The 22,338-nt window shown below is 35.7% G+C and overlaps 3 protein-coding genes and 1 pseudogene across 9 annotated transcripts; 3 read left to right on the top strand and 1 right to left on the bottom strand.

The window, feature by feature from the left end:
• Positions 2,258-3,450, top strand: LOC104719844 (protein EXORDIUM-like). Its single transcript, XM_010437828.2, has one exon. It carries the CDS (start codon positions 2,361-2,363, stop codon positions 3,309-3,311), a length of 951 nt encoding a protein of 316 aa, XP_010436130.1. The 5' UTR covers positions 2,258-2,360; the 3' UTR covers positions 3,312-3,450.
• LOC104719835 (serine/threonine-protein phosphatase 2A activator-like) lies at positions 5,856-7,940 on the top strand. The gene is made up of 2 exons (XM_010437819.2): positions 5,856-7,057; positions 7,692-7,940. The coding sequence occupies exons 1-2, from the start codon at positions 5,895-5,897 to the stop codon at positions 7,699-7,701; spliced, it is 1,173 nt and encodes a 390-aa protein (XP_010436121.1). The 5' UTR covers positions 5,856-5,894; the 3' UTR covers positions 7,702-7,940.
• On the top strand, positions 13,675-16,108 carry LOC104719811 (F-box protein FBW2). Of its 7 annotated transcripts, none has more exons than XM_010437809.1 (4): positions 13,936-14,070; positions 14,274-14,336; positions 14,577-14,887; positions 15,150-16,108. In XM_010437809.1, the coding sequence occupies exons 3-4, from the start codon at positions 14,577-14,579 to the stop codon at positions 15,790-15,792; spliced, it is 954 nt and encodes a 317-aa protein (XP_010436111.1). In that variant the 5' UTR covers positions 13,936-14,070; positions 14,274-14,336; the 3' UTR covers positions 15,793-16,108. The 7 variants fall into 7 exon arrangements, with proteins under 7 accessions (XP_019089865.1, XP_019089864.1, XP_019089862.1 ...); XM_019234312.1 differs by lacking the exon at positions 13,936-14,070 and adding an exon at positions 14,111-14,168; XM_019234320.1 differs by lacking the exons at positions 13,936-14,070; positions 14,274-14,336 and adding an exon at positions 13,675-13,695.
• LOC104719803 lies at positions 16,735-18,301 on the bottom strand (annotated as a pseudogene).

Below are 22,338 nucleotides of genomic sequence, written 5' to 3'. Positions count from 1 at the left end.
AAAGCTAGTGTCTTGTACATGAAAAAGAACAGTGTCTTTTAATAGAGTAATGCTTGGGATATGGGCGTGTGGATTGGGGAGTGGTCCATATATACCATATTGCCTAAGCTTTTGAAAATTTCTAGTGGCAACTTACTTATCTATTATCATACACTGAACTTGAATTGCATGGGACTCATAAATATTTGGGCATGGGATATACCGAGTATGCATATGTAAATAATAGAAGAGGATTCAGCCATGTTAGATATATTTTTGGTTAAAGTTCAGCCATGCTACATATTCGATTAAAATAGTTATTTTTATTTTTATTTAACGTAGTATAGTTGTCACAAGGAGATAGATAACATAGTCCAATTAATTATTTATTAAGGATACTTAAAGATACTTGTGTTGAACAGCTTTTGTTTCTATGAAAACGAAACAAAATATAACAAATAATTAACACACTACTATATTGCAAGAAAATACAAAGAAACTGTTAGTTTTAATGATAATAATTTAATCAAGAGTTACTAGCGGACATTATATTATGGGGTTGTAAAAAACTAAAAATAGGTTTTAAATTATTTAGGATTCTCCAATGGTGATTCTAAAAAGTTGTAAATCAACTTTTCTAAACTCAAAAATATTAAAATTAAATCAAAATGCCCAACAAAAAAATAGAATTGGTTCTAAATGTAGAGGTTTTGGAATCAATTATAAGGGGATATCCATTATAAGGTCTGGAATTAAAATTTTAGTTTTGTATTTTTTTCAATTATAAAAATAAATAGAATCTTCAAATTTGGAACCATGGTGGGAGATGGAGATGGTCCAAGAACTCTATAGCCACAACAAATTCTACTATACACCAGATTTACACAGCATTAATTAATCCAACGCGATTCGTAAAGATCATCTATGATCCTATAACATACAAACGGAAGCATACAATCCTTAGAGAAATCTTACATTTTCTACCATAGAACTCTCTATATGTAGCAAGATTCATTTCGAGCAATATTGTTAAGAGCACTTGAATGCTATAATTTTAGGGGCTAGAAAAAAACTAAATTATCTACCGAACATAAGCAATGTTCTCAAGATGATTCAGACTGCCTCCAAACCTAAAACGGTGCAGGTTGACGAATAATAATGTGGTGTCGAGAGAGATCCAACCATAGTCCAGCTAATGTTTTTTTGTTAGTAGTACCATAACAAGCCCCTCCCCTAGTCACGAGCTTTCACCCACCTGCTTCGATCACCACCACCAACTTAAAACAAAATCAATGATGACGTGAAAGCGCGTGACATCACGTGCCGACATCGTGTCAGTAAATGCCTCTATACCTATGGATTAGGAATTTTTAGGATTACTCTCGTCTCCTCTACCTCTATCTTACTAACTGCCAGCTGTACACACTTCCCCATATCTCTTTCAAAAATACTTAAAAAGTAATGTTCTATTATCCAGCCTGTCCGAAAGATTTTTTTTTAAGTCTCCTCAACGTCTCTCAGAAGTTTCACATTTTTCTCTTTAACTGCCCCAACACGCGCTTTACCCAAAAACAGCTTGCATAAAGGGTATTTACGTCATTTAAGCTTATGATCCTCTCTGTAACTAAGCTGTATATTCCACACATTGTTATCGATACGGTCAATTTTGATTCCTCTTTTATCACACATTGGCTGTATGTAACTAGGAACATTGCTTAATCTGACACAATTAATCCTTTACTAATTTTTCAACAGTGTATTATTATAAATACTTAGCAGTTTTTTATTAGTCCAACTTGATACAATTTCTTATTATTTACTGATTAAATAAAAAAAACATCACCTGTGTACAGATTTTAACCACAAGAATCCTATGTCTCCATTCTAGGCTCCAAGAGTCTTATCCAAAATCCAAATGAAATCATATGTACCAACATATTTGCATGAGACTTGTAATTATCACATTAAAGAAAATGTGTAATTTCTAATGACAAAATAACCATTCGATAATTTAAAAAATTCGAATTTTGACATAAACCAAAAAGTTGTATGTAATATGAAAAAAGTGTAGGACTATGGTTCATTCCTTAGCTGTCAACAGTACAATGGTCCATTAACTCTTTTATCTTTTTTCTATTTTCTCTGCAACTTCTCTTTCTCTTTCGCTTTAAAGCATATCTTAACTCTTTTATCCTTCTCTCTTTTTTTTTTTTCCACCTTTATTATTTAACTCATATTCAAAATCTACCCTTCATACTTATTAAATAATCTACTCAGAGAGGCATATATATAGCCCCCATCACACTCTTTATATCTCACAAACCAATCTACACATCCAAATCCACTATTTCACAATATCCTCTCTTCTCTCTCATTTCAAAATGTATTCGTTAGTGTTTAAATTCTTTCTATTTTTGTCTCTTCTCCAAATCTGTGTCTCTGCTAGGAACTTAGCATCAGAAGAACCAAACCAGTTCAAACTACTAAAGTATCACAAAGGAGCTCTTCTCTCCGGCAAGATCTCCGTTAACCTAATCTGGTACGGAAATTTCAAACCTTCGCAAAGAGCAATCATCTCCGACTTCATCACCTCTCTCACACACACTTCTCCTCCTACGTCCAAAACTCTCCACCAACCATCCGTCGCCACGTGGTGGAAGACTACGGAGAAATACTACAAGCTTGCCGCGTCTGCTAAAAGCTCATCTCCTTCTCTCACTCTCACTCTCGGGAAACAAATCCTCGACGAGTCTTGCTCGCTTGGTAAATCTCTAACCGATGGAGACATACGTAAGCTAGCTTCAAAAGGTGACCAACGCGATGCAGTCAACGTCGTTTTGACTTCAGCTGACGTGGCCGTACAAGGATTTGGTATGAGTCGATGTGGTACTCATGGACACGCACGTGGTTTAGGTAAACGTGGCTCCAAGTTTGCTTACATTTGGGTTGGTAACTCCGAGACACAATGTCCAGGGCAATGTGCGTGGCCATTCCACGCGCCGGTGTATGGACCACAGAGTCCACCACTTGTGGCACCAAACAATGACGTGGGACTCGATGGTATGGTTATTAACTTAGCTAGTCTTTTAGCTGGAACCGCAACGAATCCTTTTGGTAATGGTTATTACCAAGGTCCACAAAACGCACCGCTTGAAGCTGCGTCTGCTTGTCCTGGCGTTTATGGTAAAGGTGCTTACCCTGGTTACGCTGGAGATTTGCTCGTGGATACTACAACGGGAGGTAGTTTTAATGCGTATGGTGCAAACGGCAGGAAGTTTTTGCTTCCTGCTTTGTATGATCCCACGTCGTCGACTTGCTCCACTATGGTCTGAGAATTAAAAGGATCCAATGTTTGGTTCTTTTGGTAGTAGAAAATAATATTCTAGTGTAATTCTTTTTTGTTTATTTTTTTGGTTACAAATTCTAGTGTAATTCAATTTATTCATTAATATTATTATCATTTTTCCCTTATTAGCTCGTATATCATTTTGACCTTTTATCTTTTAATTAGTTTAAAGATTATTTCCCACTATTGCTGATTCGAGATCTTTGTCGCTTAGACGATTATTTTAATGGAATATTCTTAGATAATTTGGCGAAACCGTTTATTTTTGTCCATGTTTCAGACAAAAAGCCAATCCAACTTGTTTAGACAGAAACAAAACAATGTAATTAAGTAAATTATCAAATTATTAAGTGACATTTAATTGGATCGTAAGAAATCAAAGCCAAAAACACTACGTATATGGAATTTATGGACTTTAAATGGATTATTTTAATACTAATAATAAGGTCCAGTTCTTAAGTTTTCATTTGGTATATTGGTAAAAAAAAAAAAAATCCGTGCTATTCTCTTGAGTTTAAAGGTCCATTTCACATAGTATTAAGAAATAACATTGGTTGTCTTTGGTAGTGATGAAAAGAAAAAGTCTTTGTAATGTACAATTTGTTTTCTGATGTTAATTTTACAGAAATATGTATAAATAATAAAAAAATTTATTCATTTAAGGCCCTCAAAATTTAGGCACAATCATGGCCAAGATAGAACATAGAAAATGCAACAACTTGAATTTAAAGAAAAAAGGCATAGTGGTTGATGGATACTCAAAAGTCAAAAGTGTTTTCGGTGGATTTGCCCAACTTCAACTAGTGTAGGTCGCGTGATGGTCATGTGATCATCCTCCTGGGTGCATCGGTCGGTGAACGGTAGGGACGGTTTGGTAACGTACGCGCTTTTGGTCTCTTGCCGAATGTTTTAAAAATTTATCGTATCAAAAATCTTTAATGTCCCACCACCACTCATTTGTTCCTTCGTATGTAAAACGTAGCATCGTTCGTTCCCTGCCATCGCGATACACCTATGCATGCTTTGACTTTGTTAAATCAATGATTTGGTGGGTCAAGACTCAAGAGTCAAGACAATGATAAGTTACAAATACCAGTGTTGATTTGAAACAGTAATTGTAGTCTTAGAGTAAATGGAAAATCGTTTACGCGTTTTTCTTTGGTTCAACATACGAGCAATTTGTCTAGGGAAGAGTTGTACATGTTAGAGATTTACAAATCAAAACTTAAACATCTAAAAAAGACGAAACGAAGTTTACAGGAAGAATAACACGATACAATTAAATAAAGGAAATGATTATCTTATAATCAAAAGTCTCTTTTAACCACTCATGACAATCTATTAAAGCACACTTAAGTTTCAGCCATTGAAGGCATCAACAGAGTTGTTTAAAAAAAAAATATAATAATAAGAGAGGAAAAAAAAAATTCGGTACTTAAGTTGCTTAGTCATGAAACATTTCCCTTAACAAAATAGACAGATGTTATTTTTTTTATGGTTACTATTAATAAAAGATAATAAATATATATATATATGACTATATAAATTTTACCGCATTGTTGCTGTTGGATTTGGTTTAAGTCAAATAAAGCACTTTTGAGCTCTTGTTTTAGAATTCTCGGCCTAGCTTCTATCACTTCCTGACTAATGGCATCCTATTTGTGTGATTAATCCCGAGATCAATTTTTATTTATTTATTATTTTTCATCTAAACCGATTATATTTCGTTTAATTTTGTATATCCCCACAATTTTTCAGTTACTTTTCATTTAATCTTTGCATATCCCTTTATTTTAAAATTATAAGTATGTTATTTTTTATTTAGACATTTAGATAGAAAGTAACTATAGTTATGTACTTACGTGTGGGATAATATTATTGATGATGATAAAATATCGTTAAGTTACATATACATCTTTTTTCTTGAACTATACTCGGATGGTGGAAATTTCTCTCTATGAATTTTTTTCTTGAACTACACTCACTAAAATACTAGCATTAGAAAACAACTTCACTAAATTGCATGGATAATGCATGTCCCTCGTCACATATTTTTTTATTTTAACTATATAGATTAAAATAGAAGAATTCCTCTTACATCAAAGTTTTTTTTTTCACAAAAGATACGCACTTAATTTTTTTTTTCTAAAAATACTACAAACACAAAAATTGATTTTCATAGTGTAAATTTTTTTATTTTTAGGTTTTGGTTAACAATTTTAGATATACGGTATATTTTTTAGGGTAAAGTTTAGTGTTTGGATTTAGGGATTAGTGTTAAATATTAAAACTTAGTTCAATTTGTACTATTTTTGCGGAAAAAATATTTTTGTGGTTTTTAAAAAAAAAAACTAAAATTGGCATTTTAAAATATAAATTACTAAAATATATTTGTAGATAGATATATTAAACAATTAATAACACCATATAAATCAGATTATTTATAATGTTAAATATTATGATTTTCTTGGGTTAATGAGCCGGCCCGTTCTGGCCCAATAAGGATAAATGTTTTATTAACCCTTTTACTCTCTCTCACCTGAGTTACGTCTCTGTAAACACTGCGAAAATGGAACCTCCAAAGTCCGAAAGCACGCCGGAGAAATCAACCTCCGAAGCTCCGGCCACCGTTTCCTCCGCCTTTCCTCCTTCCGGATGCTGTACTAACTGCGGCGGACCAACGATTTCCGAACCACCACCACTAGCTTCATTCCCGGAGATGTCACCACCACCGAACTACCGCCCGATCCGAGCTCCAGCCATCAATCTCCCACACAACTCTCAGGCTATCATTCTCTCTCCCGTTCCTCACGCCGAACATGTCCCCGTCGTAACTCCGCCGTATCAATTCGAGACTCCGGTCAAAAGAATCCACTCCCCCGACGATATCCGCCGATTTCAGGAATCTGCTTCTTGTAAGAACTTCCTAGGGTTCGTTGTTTCGTTATCGGAATCGATCCGTGGGCAAAAGATCTCAGATCCTTGTCATATCTCACCAACCGTAGCCGCCATAGTTTCAATCCTCGAAACCTTGTTACAATGGATCGACGAGATTCCTCCTGCTCAACAATCAGCTCGATACGGCAACGTTTCGTTCAGGTCATGGCACGAACGGCTCGGTGAGAGAGGTGAAACGCTTATTCTTGAGTTTCTCCCTGAGGAATTCAAAGGATCTAGGATTGAGATTGTTCCTTACTTCTTGGATAGCTTTGGGAACTCGAGTAGGATCGATTACGGAACCGGACACGAGACTAATTTCGCGGCGTGGTTGTATTGTTTAGCTAGGATGGGGATTGTGAAGGAAGAGGATTACCATGGTTTGGTTGCTAGGGTTTTTGTTAAGTATTTGGAATTGATGAGGAAACTGCAAATGGTTTATTGCTTAGAACCAGCTGGATCCCATGGAGTTTGGGGACTTGATGATTACCATTTCTTGCCTTTTATATTTGGGAGTTCTCAGTTGATTGATCACAAGTATATGAAACCGAAGTCGATTCATAACGATGACATTCTGGAGAATTTCTCTAGTGAATACATGTACTTGTCTTGTATTGCCTTTGTGAAGAAGGTGAAGAAAGGTTTGTTCGCTGAGCATTCGCCGTTGTTGGATGATATAAGCGGTGTACCGAACTGGAAGAAGGTGAATAGCGGGTTGCTTAAGATGTATAAGGTTGAAGTCCTTGAGAAAGTTCCTATTATGCAGCATTTCCTCTTTGGCTGGCTCATCAAGTGGTATGATTCATCTTCTTCTTTCCTTTTGTCTCACTTTTAGCAGATCACTAACCTTTGGTTGTGTAATAATGGTTTGTATTGGATTATCTATCCTGAGATGAATGAATATCTAGAATGACATTTCATTTTGGTGATCTTAACCTGTGATGATTCTGAGATTTCGTAAATGGCTTGCCAAATTCAGAATAGATGATACTTCAGTGGAGTCCTAGTTTTCTGAATGATCAATGGTCTAATGGGAAGTCATAGCTTCTCGATTCTTGTTGTATGAAATTTGCTAATCCTGTTAGGTAGAAATTTTTTTAAGTTGGCAGATCGAGGTTACATAATCTGCTGACGGTTTTCTAGTTTGCGGTTACACATGTGTGATTATTAATTGGATACTTGTAGAGAATTATTTGCTAAAAACTTATGTGAATGTATCTGGTACCTCTGCACGCATCGCCATTCTCTACCCAGTGTCATTGTGTAAAAAACTGACAGCTTCTCACTAACCCCTTTTAGTTTTAGCTAAACATCTCTTGTTGAGTTCTACACAGCTGGATTGTTTTTTTTTGCTTTTTTGCGCCCTTGAATGGCAAATGTTTTAAAACATCCTCGTGGAATCTAATTGTGTAAAAAATGGTGTTGGCAGGGAAGAGTGATTTACTTAAGTGCCATACATGGAGGCAAGGACAGCGATCTTCTCATCCTTGAGGTGGCTTAACATAAAGTAGAGACGCTTTTGCTTTCTGCATGTAATCCGATACGCATGGCTTATATTTTGTAGTCTATCATGCCATCTTCTTATTGTATTCTCTGCGTTTTAGACTTCAGATTGTCTTTTTTGATGATTCTTTTCTACCTCTTATGCTTTGAAAGTATCTAATAGAGTTCAGAACCAGATCAAGAGAAAACGACAACCGAAACCATGTGGCTAAAACTTTCCTGCTTGTGATCTCACACGAGACTCTTTTAAGAAGAAAATAATATAACGGATAATTTTAATCACCCAATATCACTCAATGTTACTGACTATGTTGTTGATTCATGAGGAAAATGCATATGATCAGCATATACCTAATGACTAACAGTATTCACCCATTTCACAATCCAAAACGCAAAAGCTCAATTTTTGATAACATCTTCTCTCTGCTTCGAAATAATATCTTCTTTTTAAAATTTCATCATTTTTTTTAATTATTAATTTTCATTCATGCATATATATTAATTCATTTTGTCTAATTGAATTTTGTTCTTCATCTGAAAACAATAATAAAAATTTAATTTTGATAATAAACAAAAATTAATTTTGATTATTTGTTTGGAAAATATGGATTGAGCATAAAAAAGGTGAGAGGACAAGATTATGATGGAGCAAGTAATATGAGAGGTAAGTAAAGTTCAATGAAATCATTCATTTTTAAAGAAACTCCATCAGCATATTATGTCCATGAGGAAAATGATGAATTTTTTTCAAATAAAAAAATATTTCCGAATTAGAGAGACGAAGATATTATTAGAAATTGGATTATATATAGAAGAAACTTCCAACAAATCGGAGACCGCAAACGCGGTAAATCAATTAAATTTGAATTTACAAATGTGAGAATATTAGAAAACATAATAAAAAAATTACGACAAGTTTTGGACCATCTTAAACATTTTTGACGAATTCTCGGCGAAATATTATTTTACATTAAAAAACAATTTTAACTAATTTTTTATTTTTAAATCCAGAATTAGAAATTGTCGGAATTTTTGCGAATTTCCGACTAATACTTTTTTTTGTTGGAAATTGGTTGGAATTTTTCTGACCACCGGAATCTTTGGAAATAAAGTTGTTTTCTTGTGGTAATAACTAATAATCACTCTATTTCTATTTATTAATACTAACACACAATGCTAGTATTCATGTACAAAAGAAAGTGGTAATGAAGACAATGAGATTACACAATTTTATCAAGATTTCAAAATTTTAGATGCAGATTTTGCAGAAGTAATGATAGAGACAAAGATAAACAATGCAGATTAACAGTCTGATTCAGATGTCATGGAAGCAACTAAAATAGCAGATGGAAAAAATATAACATACATAAGAGATAATATTGCAGATATGTTGTGGAAAGATCAACATACTCAATAATAATATTTTTGCTTTATAATATTTTGGCTGGTTTTCTAATATTTATTGTTTCACTAGATTTTAGCAACAAATGTATTTTTGAACATTTTCAAACTCAAATATTTACATTTTAAGTTTTTAATAATTTTATTGTAAATAATATATGAAACTCTTTAGTTATCAGTATAAAATAAAATATAAATTTTTTAAATTATATTTATACTATTAACATTAATTAATTTTTATTTATAATATACTCCCTACGGTTTTTTACTTGTCATTTTAAAACTTTGCACACAAATTAAAAAAATAGATCAATTTTCTATTATACCCCTTCTTTAATATATTTTCTAAATTTTTTATTGGTCAAAACATTAAAATAGTTGGGATAAAATTGGTATTTTACGTGAAGTGACCTTAGTGTAGTGGCAGGAGGTAAGTCCATTTGTAGAAGGCACCATCACACCAGGGATCGAGTCCTGCTTCCTACGAATGTAGGTTTTTGGCTAATGGACCGGCCAGTTGTGATCCAATGGTTGACAAAAAAAAAATTGGTATTTTACCAAACATATGCATTGGAAATCTAAAACAACAAGTATTGGAAAACAAAATTTTACTCTAAAATGACAACTAAAAAAACTAGAGGGAGTATTAATTTTAATTATATATGAACTGCTTGTTCTACTTTTTACCAATCAAGAAATTATATAGCAACACATAGTTATTTTTTTCACCACTTATAAATTATCTGCACCATTTATTCTGCAACTACAAAAAGGTTCTTTTACATCAATTAACTAGCATCACCAATATAAATGATATTAGTTTAAATTAAATTTTAGCAAATGATACAAAATAAATAATTTAACATCAAATGTAATAAATGATGTATTAATTAATTTGTTTAGCGTCAGTTCAATCAAATTGATATAAATTTGGATTAGACTAGCATACAAACAACACTAGATCCACTTGTCTTGCGCTGCTCGATCCGTTTTTCCCATTCGTAGCTTTTGTCATCTCTTAGTTTTATTTATTATGATGGAAAAGATTAGCGTTTAGAAGAATGAGTTTTATTTTTCTTTTTTTTTTAAGAAGGAAAAGGTTATTGTGTTACGTGTGAGATGATCAGATGAATGTGTGCTATATAACAAAGCGTTTTTTTTTTCAAAAAATAAATGATTTAACAATATCAATTTTAATGAGTTGTCCATGTAGGCTAGAATTGAAAATTATTTTCTTTATGAAAAAACTAAATAAATAATGAGATAATTCTATCTAAAGTTAATTAAATAAATACCACAATTCTAAAAGTTATTTAAGAGAATAGCACAACAATTTTTTTTAATAGGAGAATACCATGGGACTCACGTTTTTTGGGAGTAAAAAGACAAAATCACCTTTTTCTTATTTTATTGTAATGTAGAAATGAAAGATTACGTTAAATTTTTTAAAATAGCATGTAATATTTATATTTTACATCTTATTTATGAACCCAAACTGACATATAATTTCGTTCTAATTGTAAAATCTAAACCCTAACCATCTCATTTGTGAACCCAAACCGATATATAATTTCGTTCTAATTGTAAAATTTAAACTCTAACCATCTTATTTGTGAACCCAAACCGACATATAATTTCGTTCTAATTGTAAAATCTAAACCCTAACCATCTTATTTGTAAACCCAAACCGACATATAATTTCGTTCTAATTGTAAAATCTAAACCTTAACAATCTAATTTGTGAACCCAAACCGACATATAATTTCGTTTTAATTGTAAACTTTAAACCCTAACTATTTTATTTGTGAACCCAAACTGATATATAATTTCATTCAAAAAATAAAAATAACATGATATTTAAACAAATAACATGTAATATATGTAATGGGTATAAAAGTAATTGTATATGAAGAGAGAATAGATTGTGGGTCCCATGGTAGTTTGTTAAATACTTTCCATTTTTATGGTATGTAGTGCATATACTCTTCTATCTATGTATAATATAAACTGTATACATATTTAGGACTGCATTAATATTATTAGTGGTGTTACCGATGTATATATCTTACAGTACTCATAGTCATAGATGGGTGTGCACTTTTGAACTTTTGAACATAGTTTTTGAAAAAACTTGTACTCCCACTGTTCCAAATTATAAGATTTTTGGACTAAAAACACAAAGATTAAAAATAATAAATATTGTATCATTTAACTAAATTCAACCAATAGAAAAAATACTGCAGAATTTAAATGGTCAAAAATTATTAAATTAATACAAAAGTGTATAGAAACTTAAAAGACTCTTATAAACTGGAACAAAGAAAAAAACCTAAAAGATTTTATATATTGGAACAGAGGAAATGTAATTTTGTTTTCTCCACATAATTTCGTCTAATAAACGAAAATCCAAACTTAAATACTTGTACAATTCAGTATAAAGCTTCACAAAAAAGCCGGCAAAACTAAATGTCCCTCCAATATAAAAATCTTAATTTTATTTTTGTGTTCGTGTTAGAAATTTGATCGACTTTTTTACATACTTCTTGTTTCTAGAAAATCATAAAGAAGAGTAACTCTCTTTGAAACTGAACAATGTTATTAGTAGTCCTACCACTAGAAGTTTAGTTTTTAAAAAATCTCTTTACAACGTGACATTATGTTGCATGTCTGACATGCTCGTATATAAAGGAAGTTTTGTTATTGCATCATGAAACTATAGTCAAAAAACATTTGTGAAAATTTTCTTGTAAACAATATAAATCTGTATCTAGATGTGCATTACGTTTTTATAAGTGAAGCATGGTGAAGATAACTGTCACAAAGAGTGAAGTCGATTTGACATCTCCAACTAATTTTACCTTAACCTTCACTAAAAAGGCAACAAAAAAACTAAAAAACAAATTATATTAAGGTTTTTTTTTTTTGGTCGACAATCTTTCGTTAAAACCCAAACCGGACAAAGATATAGTGGTAGTACAGGTCCAACAACATAAAAGCTCATCAAAAATCCGACAACATAAGATTACACTGGCCTAAAATGGACACGTGTAATACCATGTGTTTCGCGCAAGTTGGGAGGTGGAAGATGCAATCAACTTGTCACCAACTCATTCTCGACTCGTCACCGCCATGGCTAACCGTCGATCAATCCAGATTAGATTCTCTAAAATCAGCTACTTCATTGGAATCACCACCCTAACTCTTTTTTACAGAATTCTCCGGATGTATATAAATAGAGATCCAAAAACCAACAAAGTTGAACCGCCAAGAAAAGATGACAATGCAAGAGGTTTTAGACCCAGCAGCAAAACACGCTTTCCTGAATCTGTCTTCACCAGCCATCAAGTTTCCAAACATCACGATCTACAAACAAAGAAAAAGAACCTTCATCCTAAGCCGATTACGGCACCAGTAGGGTATGAAGGATTTATCCTTTCTTGCAAGGAAATCGAGCAGTTGATAATCTTTTGAACCTTGATTTTTACACTCGCGTTTATCTCCTTCACTTGAAGAGATTTAGTTACTGCAAAAGGTTTAAAACCAAACAAAATAAAAGAACATAGCCAAAACAGCTAAAAAGAAACTCGTACATAGACGAGAGAAATGATCCAGACTAAACCGGATAATATATTACATAAAAAAAACTAGATTAAAATTGAAGAGAGTCCGATTTTAATCGAAAGAAAAATTTTCTCTCTCTGAAAGATGCGAGAGAGATAAGAGAGAAAATTTATTTTAAATTTATTATTCTTTTTTGCATATAGTTCTTCAAAATAATTCCCTTTCTGGCTATTTTTTTTTTTGGGATTGGGATTTGCAGTTTACAATATTATATATTAACTGTCACAAAATTGTAAATCTTAATGATATTTATGCAATGACATTGTTTTGAATCAGACTTTTTTGATTTGCGAAAAGTCTCAACTTCACCGGACCAGATTCTGGTTCGTGAAAATTACACATCTGTGTTCGAAATGGGCTTTTGATTCTCGTATTGATCACGCTTTTACTCTTTTGGTCCTAAAACACTTTTTCTCAGCTTAGATTGTGTCTGAATTTAATTTAGGATTTAACAAGTCAACAAGTCAACGTCGGTAGAGACCACAACAACATCTACGAACACGTGTACACTTATCTTCCATAGTTCCATTGTACTCACCGGCACGTACCGGTAGTTTCACCTACAAGTAAAACTCATCCATTGCTTCAATAATGTCAAAAATGTCACACATTTACACATAGATACACTTGGTCACAGTAATACCCAAATTCCACGGCACCTATTTGCCATCAAAATCAATAAACTAAAAAAGATCAAAACTTTATCACTACTAGTTTTATTGCGTTTTCCCGAGAGAGACGTAAGAAGAAAAACAAAATCAAAACCTTTAACTTTTTTCTTTCTAATAACTCTCTTTTTGGTTGGAGAATTTTACATTAATGTTTTGTAGATTCTCTGATCAGAATCGTGTAAAAAAAGGGATTCTCTTTTTTTTGTTTGTTTCTAACTTACTTATTGAAGAATTAAAGTAAGTAAAATTAAAGTAAATAGTTTCTTGTTTATTCTGTTTCCTTCCATTAAAATGGTGCTACAACATTGTACAATTCTACTGTTTTTAAAAACAATAATTGATTTATTATTCTTGGAGGGACCCTTTTGTTGTCATAGAATTTACTCGCTGCGTTTTTTTACTGTTGTTGCTTTGTTCTTGTTGTTTGGTTGTTTAATTCTTGATGCTTTCTCTCTCGTTAGGTGAAGAAGTGTAGATCTCTCTCTCTCTCTCCCTCCCTCTCTCTCTCTCTCTTTCTCTTTCTCTTTCTCTTTCTCTATCTCTTACTCTCTTTCTTGCCTGACCAAGTTTTTGTGGTGAATATTGAAGAAAAGTTTTGGAGCTATTTTTCTGGTGAATAAAAGTTTGGTTTTATTATCTTTTTTCTTCTTCTGAATTTGTCTTTGTTTGCTTAGTTTTGAGTTATCAGTTCACTTGTTGATTGTTTTTGGGTCTGTAAAAGTGGTTTCTTTTTTACTTCTTTTAGTATCTTTCTTTCCAATTCTAGTAACTTCACTGGTTCTTGAACCCTCTTTCAACTTTTCTTTTGTTTTCAGATCTCTCTCTGTGTTTTCTGATCTTTCTGCAGTGTGAGCTTCTGAGTTTAAACTAAAGAACAAGTTAGTCTTGATTGTACTTTCAAAAGATTTGGAATTTAATCTTGTTTGCTTTTTCCATACTTGTGTATTCTTGCTCTTAGACGACTTTGGTTGTCGTTTTGTGGATCTTTGAGTTTACTTCATTTGTTTATCATCACTCATGGATCTTGATAGAAAAAGATGATTTTTTTTTTGTGATTGTTTGATAAGATAGAGTTTTTAGATTCATAGATTTGATCATTTCGTGTATTGTTTTTGTAGATGGAAGAAGATTGCGAGTTTAGGCATTGGGATGAGTTAATCCCTGATGCTCTTGGTTTAATCTTTAGCCACTTACCTCTTCAAGAAGTTCTAACAGTGGTGCCTAGAGTTTGCAAAGCATGGAACAGAGCTGTTACTGGACCTTATTGTTGGCAAGAGATTGACATTGAGCTGTGGAGTAACCGTTGTCACCAGTCTGATCAACTTGATCGGATGCTTGAGATGTTGATCCCTAGGAGCTCTGGTTCTTTGCGAAAACTCTCCGTCACTGGCCTTCGAAATGACTCTATCTTCTCCTTCATTGCACAACAGTGAGTTGCTTTTTCATGAGTTTCCCCTGTTTCTTATGTATCATGATCAAATTGAGAAGAAGCTTTAAGTGGTTATTAGGTGTAATCTAGGTTTTTGTGTTATATTATCTGAATCTGAGTCTTGGATCTGTCTTTTTTTGTGGTCTATTTAGTTGAGATTGGATCTGTCTTTGGATGAGATTGAAGCAACATGGCTTTTGTATCTATCATTTTCTGACTAACTCTTTTACATGTTTCCTTGTATTTTTTTTTTTTTTGTCAGTGCTGGTTCGCTTAAAACGTTGAAGGTGCCGAGAAGTAGTCTGACCAATTCGGGTGTGGTAAGCGTAGCTGAAAAGCTTTCATCTCTCACTTTCTTGGACTTGAGCTACTGCTGCAAAGTAGGTGCAGAGGCGATACAAGCCATAGGCAAACACTGTAAATCCCTGAGAGAGTTTTGCAGAAACATGCATCCATTGGACGTAGCTAACGTTGTCTCTCACGACGATGAAGCTTATGCAATCGCCAACACAATGCCAAAGCTGAAGCGGCTAGAGATCGCATACCACCGAGTCAGCACAGAAGGAGTACTCAAGATCTTGTCTTGCTGCATCTTTCTTGAGTTCTTGGAACTTAGAGGTTGTTGGGACGTGCAGCTCGATAACAAGTTCTTCAAAGACAAGTTTCCAGATATGAAAGTGTTGGGTCCACGCGTGATCGGATTCTATGAGATGATAAATGATTGGGAGGATTGCTGCTCAGATTACTTGTCAGATGGGTCTGATTACTTGGCTTGGGAGTTTCTTGAAGATGGTGTAATGGGAGAGTTCTATGAAGATGAGTTTGAGCATGGTTGGGATGATAATTTTTATGCGGACAACGCAATTTTAGACATGGAACCGCATATTTGGCCGCCATCTCCATGAATCAGGTCTTGTTAATGTTCGAAGTCTCTACCTAAAAGTTGCTTCTACTAGGAATGGTTTTAGCCTCTTATGTGTCTTGATCTATGTATGCTGCTTGAACTTGTGTGGCTTCTTTGTGTTATTCTAATTTAAACCGGGCTGGTTCATGGCTTTAATCTCTCTTTACTTAGATTCGTTTAGAATCAGTCTTATATATGTTTTGTGTGTATGTATAGAATTGGAGATGTCAAGTTGATGTATAAGAAACAAAAAGTAGTGAAGTAAAAAGGACAAGCTATTGAGGAAGAATTCAAATGAGATGGGGTCACTTTATCTATCTGTCATTTTGTGTAGTGTCGTGTCTTTTCTTCATTTAAGTCTCGGTCTGTTTTTATTTTTGTTACTTTTTGTCAAAGTTTCACACTTCAGTAAAATTGAAAGCAAGATCAAAGTTATCAAGTTGATCAATCATTAACCAATAACTCAACTTTATTGGCATAGTTTGCTAGCTTCTAAGGCCTTTGGTTCTGAATGTAGTCCTAAAAACTTGTTGGTGTTGAGATCCAAAATCCATGCCATAAGTAAACGATTGAAACCATTTAAAAAGAAGTATTAATTAGGTTCTTTATCATTTACTAACACCACTCTTAAACATTTACTGTCAGTAGGTCACAAGGACGGAAGACAACTTATAGATTAAATCTTCTTATCTAAATTGTGATGCATTAAGTCTAGATCCGCTATTTCTTACACCGACACAAACCACTGTGATTGTTGAAACATCTTATATAAACAGAAGTGTACGGGTTCATAACAATATTACACTACATTCTTCCCAAAGGAAACCGCACATACACACGCATACATGTGAATGAAAGAAGCCTAATTTTGAGATTTTGATTCTACAGGACTACACCCTAAGTCCCTAACTAGAAAGAATAATCAAACTGCTTTGAGCCTATGTAATCGTTAAAATATAAATAGAAGTGCAAAAGTTGAATCCAGCATAGCGGAACACAAAAAATAACAACAGAAAGACCAAAAACGAAGTTTACAACATGCATGAGATCTAATGAGCCTCTCTTTTTTGATGTGTATCTCTTCATCTTATTATGGAACCGGAACCAAACTTGGAACGTAAACAAAGTTGGAAACACAAGGGTTACCTCTTCTACAGCGTTGTCTTGTCTCAACTTGTTTTTCAATCCCACCCGGACCAAGTTCGTAAAACCTGGTACAAGCATAACCATCTCGTACATCCTCATCACACCACAACACGATAGAATTGGTCTTGTGGATAAAGAATGTCGGAACATACCCGTATCTGAAGAAACGGGGATTTAAAATCGGAAGACCAGGGCAAGCCACACTAAGATACTTACTCCATGAGACAATCCCATCAGTCACTTTGTTTGTAACCCACACCTCAATCTCCCTTGTTTCGTCTCCAACACGTTGACGAAACAAAGAAAGCCTATCTCCTCTGAAACCTGAAAAGACTTCTGTATCACAAATCCAATCTCTATCAGCACTAATCCTATACTCAAAGGGAAACGAACATATGGGCTTGAATGTCTCCTTGGAAAAATCGAAACTCTGGATGAAGGTTTCAAGATTCCTCCTATCAACCCTCTTTAAAGCAATCCAATACATATTTCCATTCATAGACAAATGTTGCTTGGGTGCAGGATATAAAAATCCCATTCCAAATTAGCAGAAAAGGCTCTCCAGAGTTTAGACTTGAAGTCATATATCTCATATTCCAAAAATACCAAACTCCTACGACCAATTCTCAAAATCTTGTAGCTGTGATCATTGTCGTATCCAAAACGGTATATATCTATGAGTTATATAGTGAGACCTGGATTCAACAAACTTGAGTTGGCCCAAAACAGGATTCCACACTGCAACGTTGTGGTAATCTAGCCTTCTTCCAGCGTCCCATTTGCATAGCAATACCATCGCATGTGAATAACAGACATGTTCATACAACTAAACTTGGCCGGAAGTGGTAGACGTAAGATATCTAGGGTCGTTGGATTTCAACCTTATCAACACAAATTCGCATCATTCGTTCCTGGGAGAGGTGCAAGTGGTTGTAGATGAATCTCTTGTCGTTGCAGAGAGCGTACCATTCTTTACAGGTCGTTTTGCAACGTATCAGCGATTCGATTGGAGCCTTGGAGAAGATGTCTTCTACTACATCAAGAGGTAGCGGCGATGAAGAAGCCATCGGGAACCCTTTGGACTCTTTCTCTGCAAGGAGGGATTGTTTGTGGCGTAGAGCAACTAACACCCCAAATCCACATATGTACATTTCTTATTGTGCTAATCAAAGCCCCATTAGGAGATAAGCCCGTGAAGTGGGAAGTGGCGGACCGTACGTATCCACGGAGATGGCGAGGCAGTGATGAGTCCATCAGTTATATATAGAGAGAGAGAGAACCATGATGAGAGGAGAGATAGATCGAGATGTGTGGAGAGGAGAGAGATTAGAGAAGGAGATGGCACGGGGGTTGTGGGTGACTGAAGTTGGGCCGGACCAAATAAGGGAAGTGTCGACCGACACTCTTTAAGTGGTGTCGATCGACACCGTTGAAAAAGAGAGAATCGCCACTAAAACCCTCGAGCCATCTCACTTGTTCTTCATTCCTCCAAACCGACGAGAATCTACAAAGCTTCATAACTTTTCCAATACTGATCCGTTTTGAGTGATTCCAAGCTCTATCCCACTCGATTTCGAGCCCTCTTTCCGGATCCGCTGTCACTTTCTCGATTTGAAGCGATGGCACCGAAGAAAAAGCCCAGAACCGCCGACGGCGAAGTTTCAACTTCTCACCAAACCCGCCGTCCACCTCCGTCAGCCCCGGCGACTGCTGCTCCGCCTCCGCGGCCTCCGACAAGACCTCCGTCTCCTCTATCTGATCCCATCCAGCCAAGATTCCCATGGCCAAAGGAGGAAGGTAAACCGATTCCCACACAAAGAAAATGGCCCAATAACAAGTTTGTTGAGCTTGGGAAGTCTGAATTCATCAACAGGGCAATGGATGATTGGAGAGACTATGAGATATTGCTGTATAATGCTTGGTTAAATATTGTCATTGAGCCTACAAAGTTTGTTGATACTGCTGTTCTTCGTAGAATGAGCATTTATGATGAAGTTTTAGGATTGATAGATAAGATGCATATAGTAACCATCTGTACTAAGCAGTATGACCTTTATCCGGATTTAGTGTGGCAATTTATGGTTTCAGTTAGGATTACTTATCGCAATGAGCAGACACCAGAAGCATTTGGGAGTGAATTGTATTTCTTCATTAATGGAGTACCTTGTAGTATAACTTTTACTGAGCTTTGTGATTGCTTTGGCTAGATCTATTGGTATCAGCCAGTTGTTTTACCTAAGCATTATGAGGATCTCTCTACTTTGTGGTCTTACATAGGACTTAGAGAGTATGATTCCAAGAAAATGCTTCAGACAGAGGTCTGCCATCCCGCGCTTAAGTATATTCTTCGAGCTCTTGGTACCACTTTTCAGTGTAAGATGGAGCCTAACACGATGAGAGCAGCAGAGCTCTACTTTTTGAGTGTTGGTGTTGGCAGCTTGATTCCNTGGATGATTGGGAAGACTATGAGATATTGCTGTATAATGCTTGGTTAAATATTGTCATTGAGCCTACAAAGTTTGTTGATACTGCTGTTCTTCGTAGAATGAGCATTTATGATGAAGTTTTAGGATTGATAGATAAGATGCATATAGTAACCATCTGTACTAAGCAGTATGACCTTTATCCGGATTTAGTGTGGCAATTTATGGTTTCAGTTAGGATTACTTATCGCAATGAGCAGACACCAGAAGCATTTGGGAGTGAATTGTATTTCTTCATTAATGGAGTACCTTGTAGTATAACTTTTACTGAGCTTTGTGATTGCTTTGGCTAGATCTATTGGTATCAGCCAGTTGTTTTACCTAAGCATTATGAGGATCTCTCTACTTTGTGGTCTTACATAGGACTTAGAGAGTATGATTCCAAGAAAATGCTTCAGACAGAGGTCTGCCATCCCGCGCTTAAGTATATTCTTCGAGCTCTTGGTACCACTTTTCAGTGTAAGATGGAGCCTAACACGATGAGAGCAGCAGAGCTCTACTTTTTGAGTGTTGGTGTTGGCAGCTTGATTCCTTCTCTGTCTCTTGATGAGCGTTGTGACCCTATGTGCCTCAACTTTGGGGCTATTTTCGCCTGCCACTTGGTTGATCTGCAGACCAAGCCATTTCTGGGTACTAGCACTAAGACAGAGAGTGTAGGGAGCCTTATCACTGCTATTCTTCAGTTCATGGAGATCCCTTTTGATGGTTACAGCGTTGTCACTAAGAGAGTTCTCATGGATGAGAAGTATCTGAAGAGTACACATTGGCTGAAACCTGGTTTATTGTGGAGGTTTGTTGATGAAGCAGGGGAGCACTTTATTCGCCTTCTGCGACCTGATCTTACTACCATTGGTAGTGATCCTGAGCAGTTACGTTTTCTCCCTTCTGCTGATGACTATGTTGCTTGTCCTCTTTCCCGTCGCCATCGCACTCTGCGGACTGCTACTGCTGCTGCACCTGCTACTAACCCTGCTGGGGGTTTGAGATTGGTTCTTCTTCTGGGACTGTGCCACTTGAGTTTCCAGAGCCACCGCAGGATCCTGCTACTATGGACCAGGGAGCTCATCAGGCGTATGTGGTTTCTTCTTTGCGTGCCATCTGGAATGGCATGACTCGGTTGTCTCAGTGTGGCTGCCTTCGTCCTACCAGGCGCATATCACCTTCTCCATCTTCACCACCTGCTGATCCCGTCTCTGATGATGATGCTCCTCCTGCTGATGCTTAGCTTCTGATCATGGTTTTCTTTATCTTTTTCTCTTTTTAGGATTGAGTCATTTTTATTCTTGCAAGAATAATGACTCATGGTTTACTCATTGCAAGAATAAAAATGACTCAATCCTAAAAAGAGAAAAAGATAAAGAAAACCATGATCAGAAGCTAAGCATCAGCAGGAGGAGCATCTTCATCAGAGACGGGATCAACAGGTGGTGAAGATGGAGAAGGTGATCTGCGCCTGGTAGGACAAAGACAGCCACACTGAGACAACCGAGTCATGCCATTCCAGATGGCACGCAAAGTAGNCTCAATGACAATATTTAACCAAGCATTATACAGCAATATCTCATAGTCTTCCCAATCATCCAGTGGTCAATTGATGAATTCAGGCTTCCCAAGCTCAACAAGCTTGTTATTGGGCCATTCTCTTTGTGTGGGAATCGGTTTACCTTCCTCCTTTGGCCATGGGAATCTTGGCTGGATGGGATCAGGTAGAGGAGACGGAGGTCTCTTCGGAGGTNGCTCTGGAAACTCAAGTGGCACAGTCCCAGAAGAAGAACCAATCTCAAAACCCCCAGCAGGGTTAGTAGCAGGTGCAGCAGCAGTAGCAGTCCGCGNAGTCGCCGGGGCTGACGGAGGTGGACGGCGGGTTTGGTGAGAAGTTGAAGCTTCGCCGTCGGCGGTTCTGGGCTTTTTCTTTGGTGCCATCGCTTCAAATCGAGAAAGTGACAGCGGATCCGGAAAGAGGGCTCGAAATCGAGTGGGATAGAGCTTGGAATCACTCAAAACGGATCAATATCGGAAAAGTTATGAAGCTTTGTAGATTCTCGTCGGTTTGGAAGTGTTTAAGAAAGCGCTAGGCGATATGTGGGCGGTGACCCAGCGCCTAGTGCCTAGAATGACTAGTCGGGGTTTAGGCGTTTTAAGGCGGTTTAGGCGTTTACATTAAAAAACATTATATATATGATATTATATATAAAATTATGTCAAAAATATATTAGAATAAATAAATAATAATAATTTATAAACTAAAATTAGTAAAAATACATTTATTTGATTTTGATTAATAACATATGAACATTTATAAATATGTATATGAATATAAAACTTAAAAATTTAATTATATTTAGTTAAAAATAAAAATATATATTAAAATAATATTATGTAATTTTTATGCGGTCTAAGCGGTCGTCTAGGCATCTGCTGAGCGCCTAGCGCCTAGACGGCGCCTAGGCGGCCGCCTAGCCCGCTTTCTTGAACACTTTGGAGGAATGAAGAACAAGTGAGACGGCTCGAGGGTTTTAGTCGCGATTCTCTCTTTTTCAACGGTGTCGATCGACACCACTTAAAGAGTGTCGGTCGACACTGCCCTTATTTGGTCCGGCCCAACTTCAGTCAAAGCCCAGTAAGCTTAAAACCCAGATAAATCAAACCCGACGGCCCCCTTTTATTTTTCTCGTCTCTGGTCCATCAATAGTGTCGACTGACACCCAGGTGGTGTCGGTTGATGCTTTGCTCTGATCAATGGTATCATAATTTTCCATTCGTTTTTTATTTTATTTTTCCTGAAAAAAATGAAAACTCAAAACCAAAAATTAATAAGTTAGTAATCCTAAAAGAAAAAAATTCAAAATAATTAATTCCTACTAGTGGGTTGCCTCCCACTCAGCGCTTGTTTTAAGTCATTAGCTTGACTTGACAAC

Source organism: Camelina sativa, chromosome 2 (assembly GCF_000633955.1).
Source record: "Camelina sativa cultivar DH55 chromosome 2, Cs, whole genome shotgun sequence".
Taxonomy (NCBI): domain Eukaryota; kingdom Viridiplantae; phylum Streptophyta; class Magnoliopsida; order Brassicales; family Brassicaceae; genus Camelina; species Camelina sativa.
This window is presented reverse-complemented; position numbering and strand designations above follow the sequence as displayed.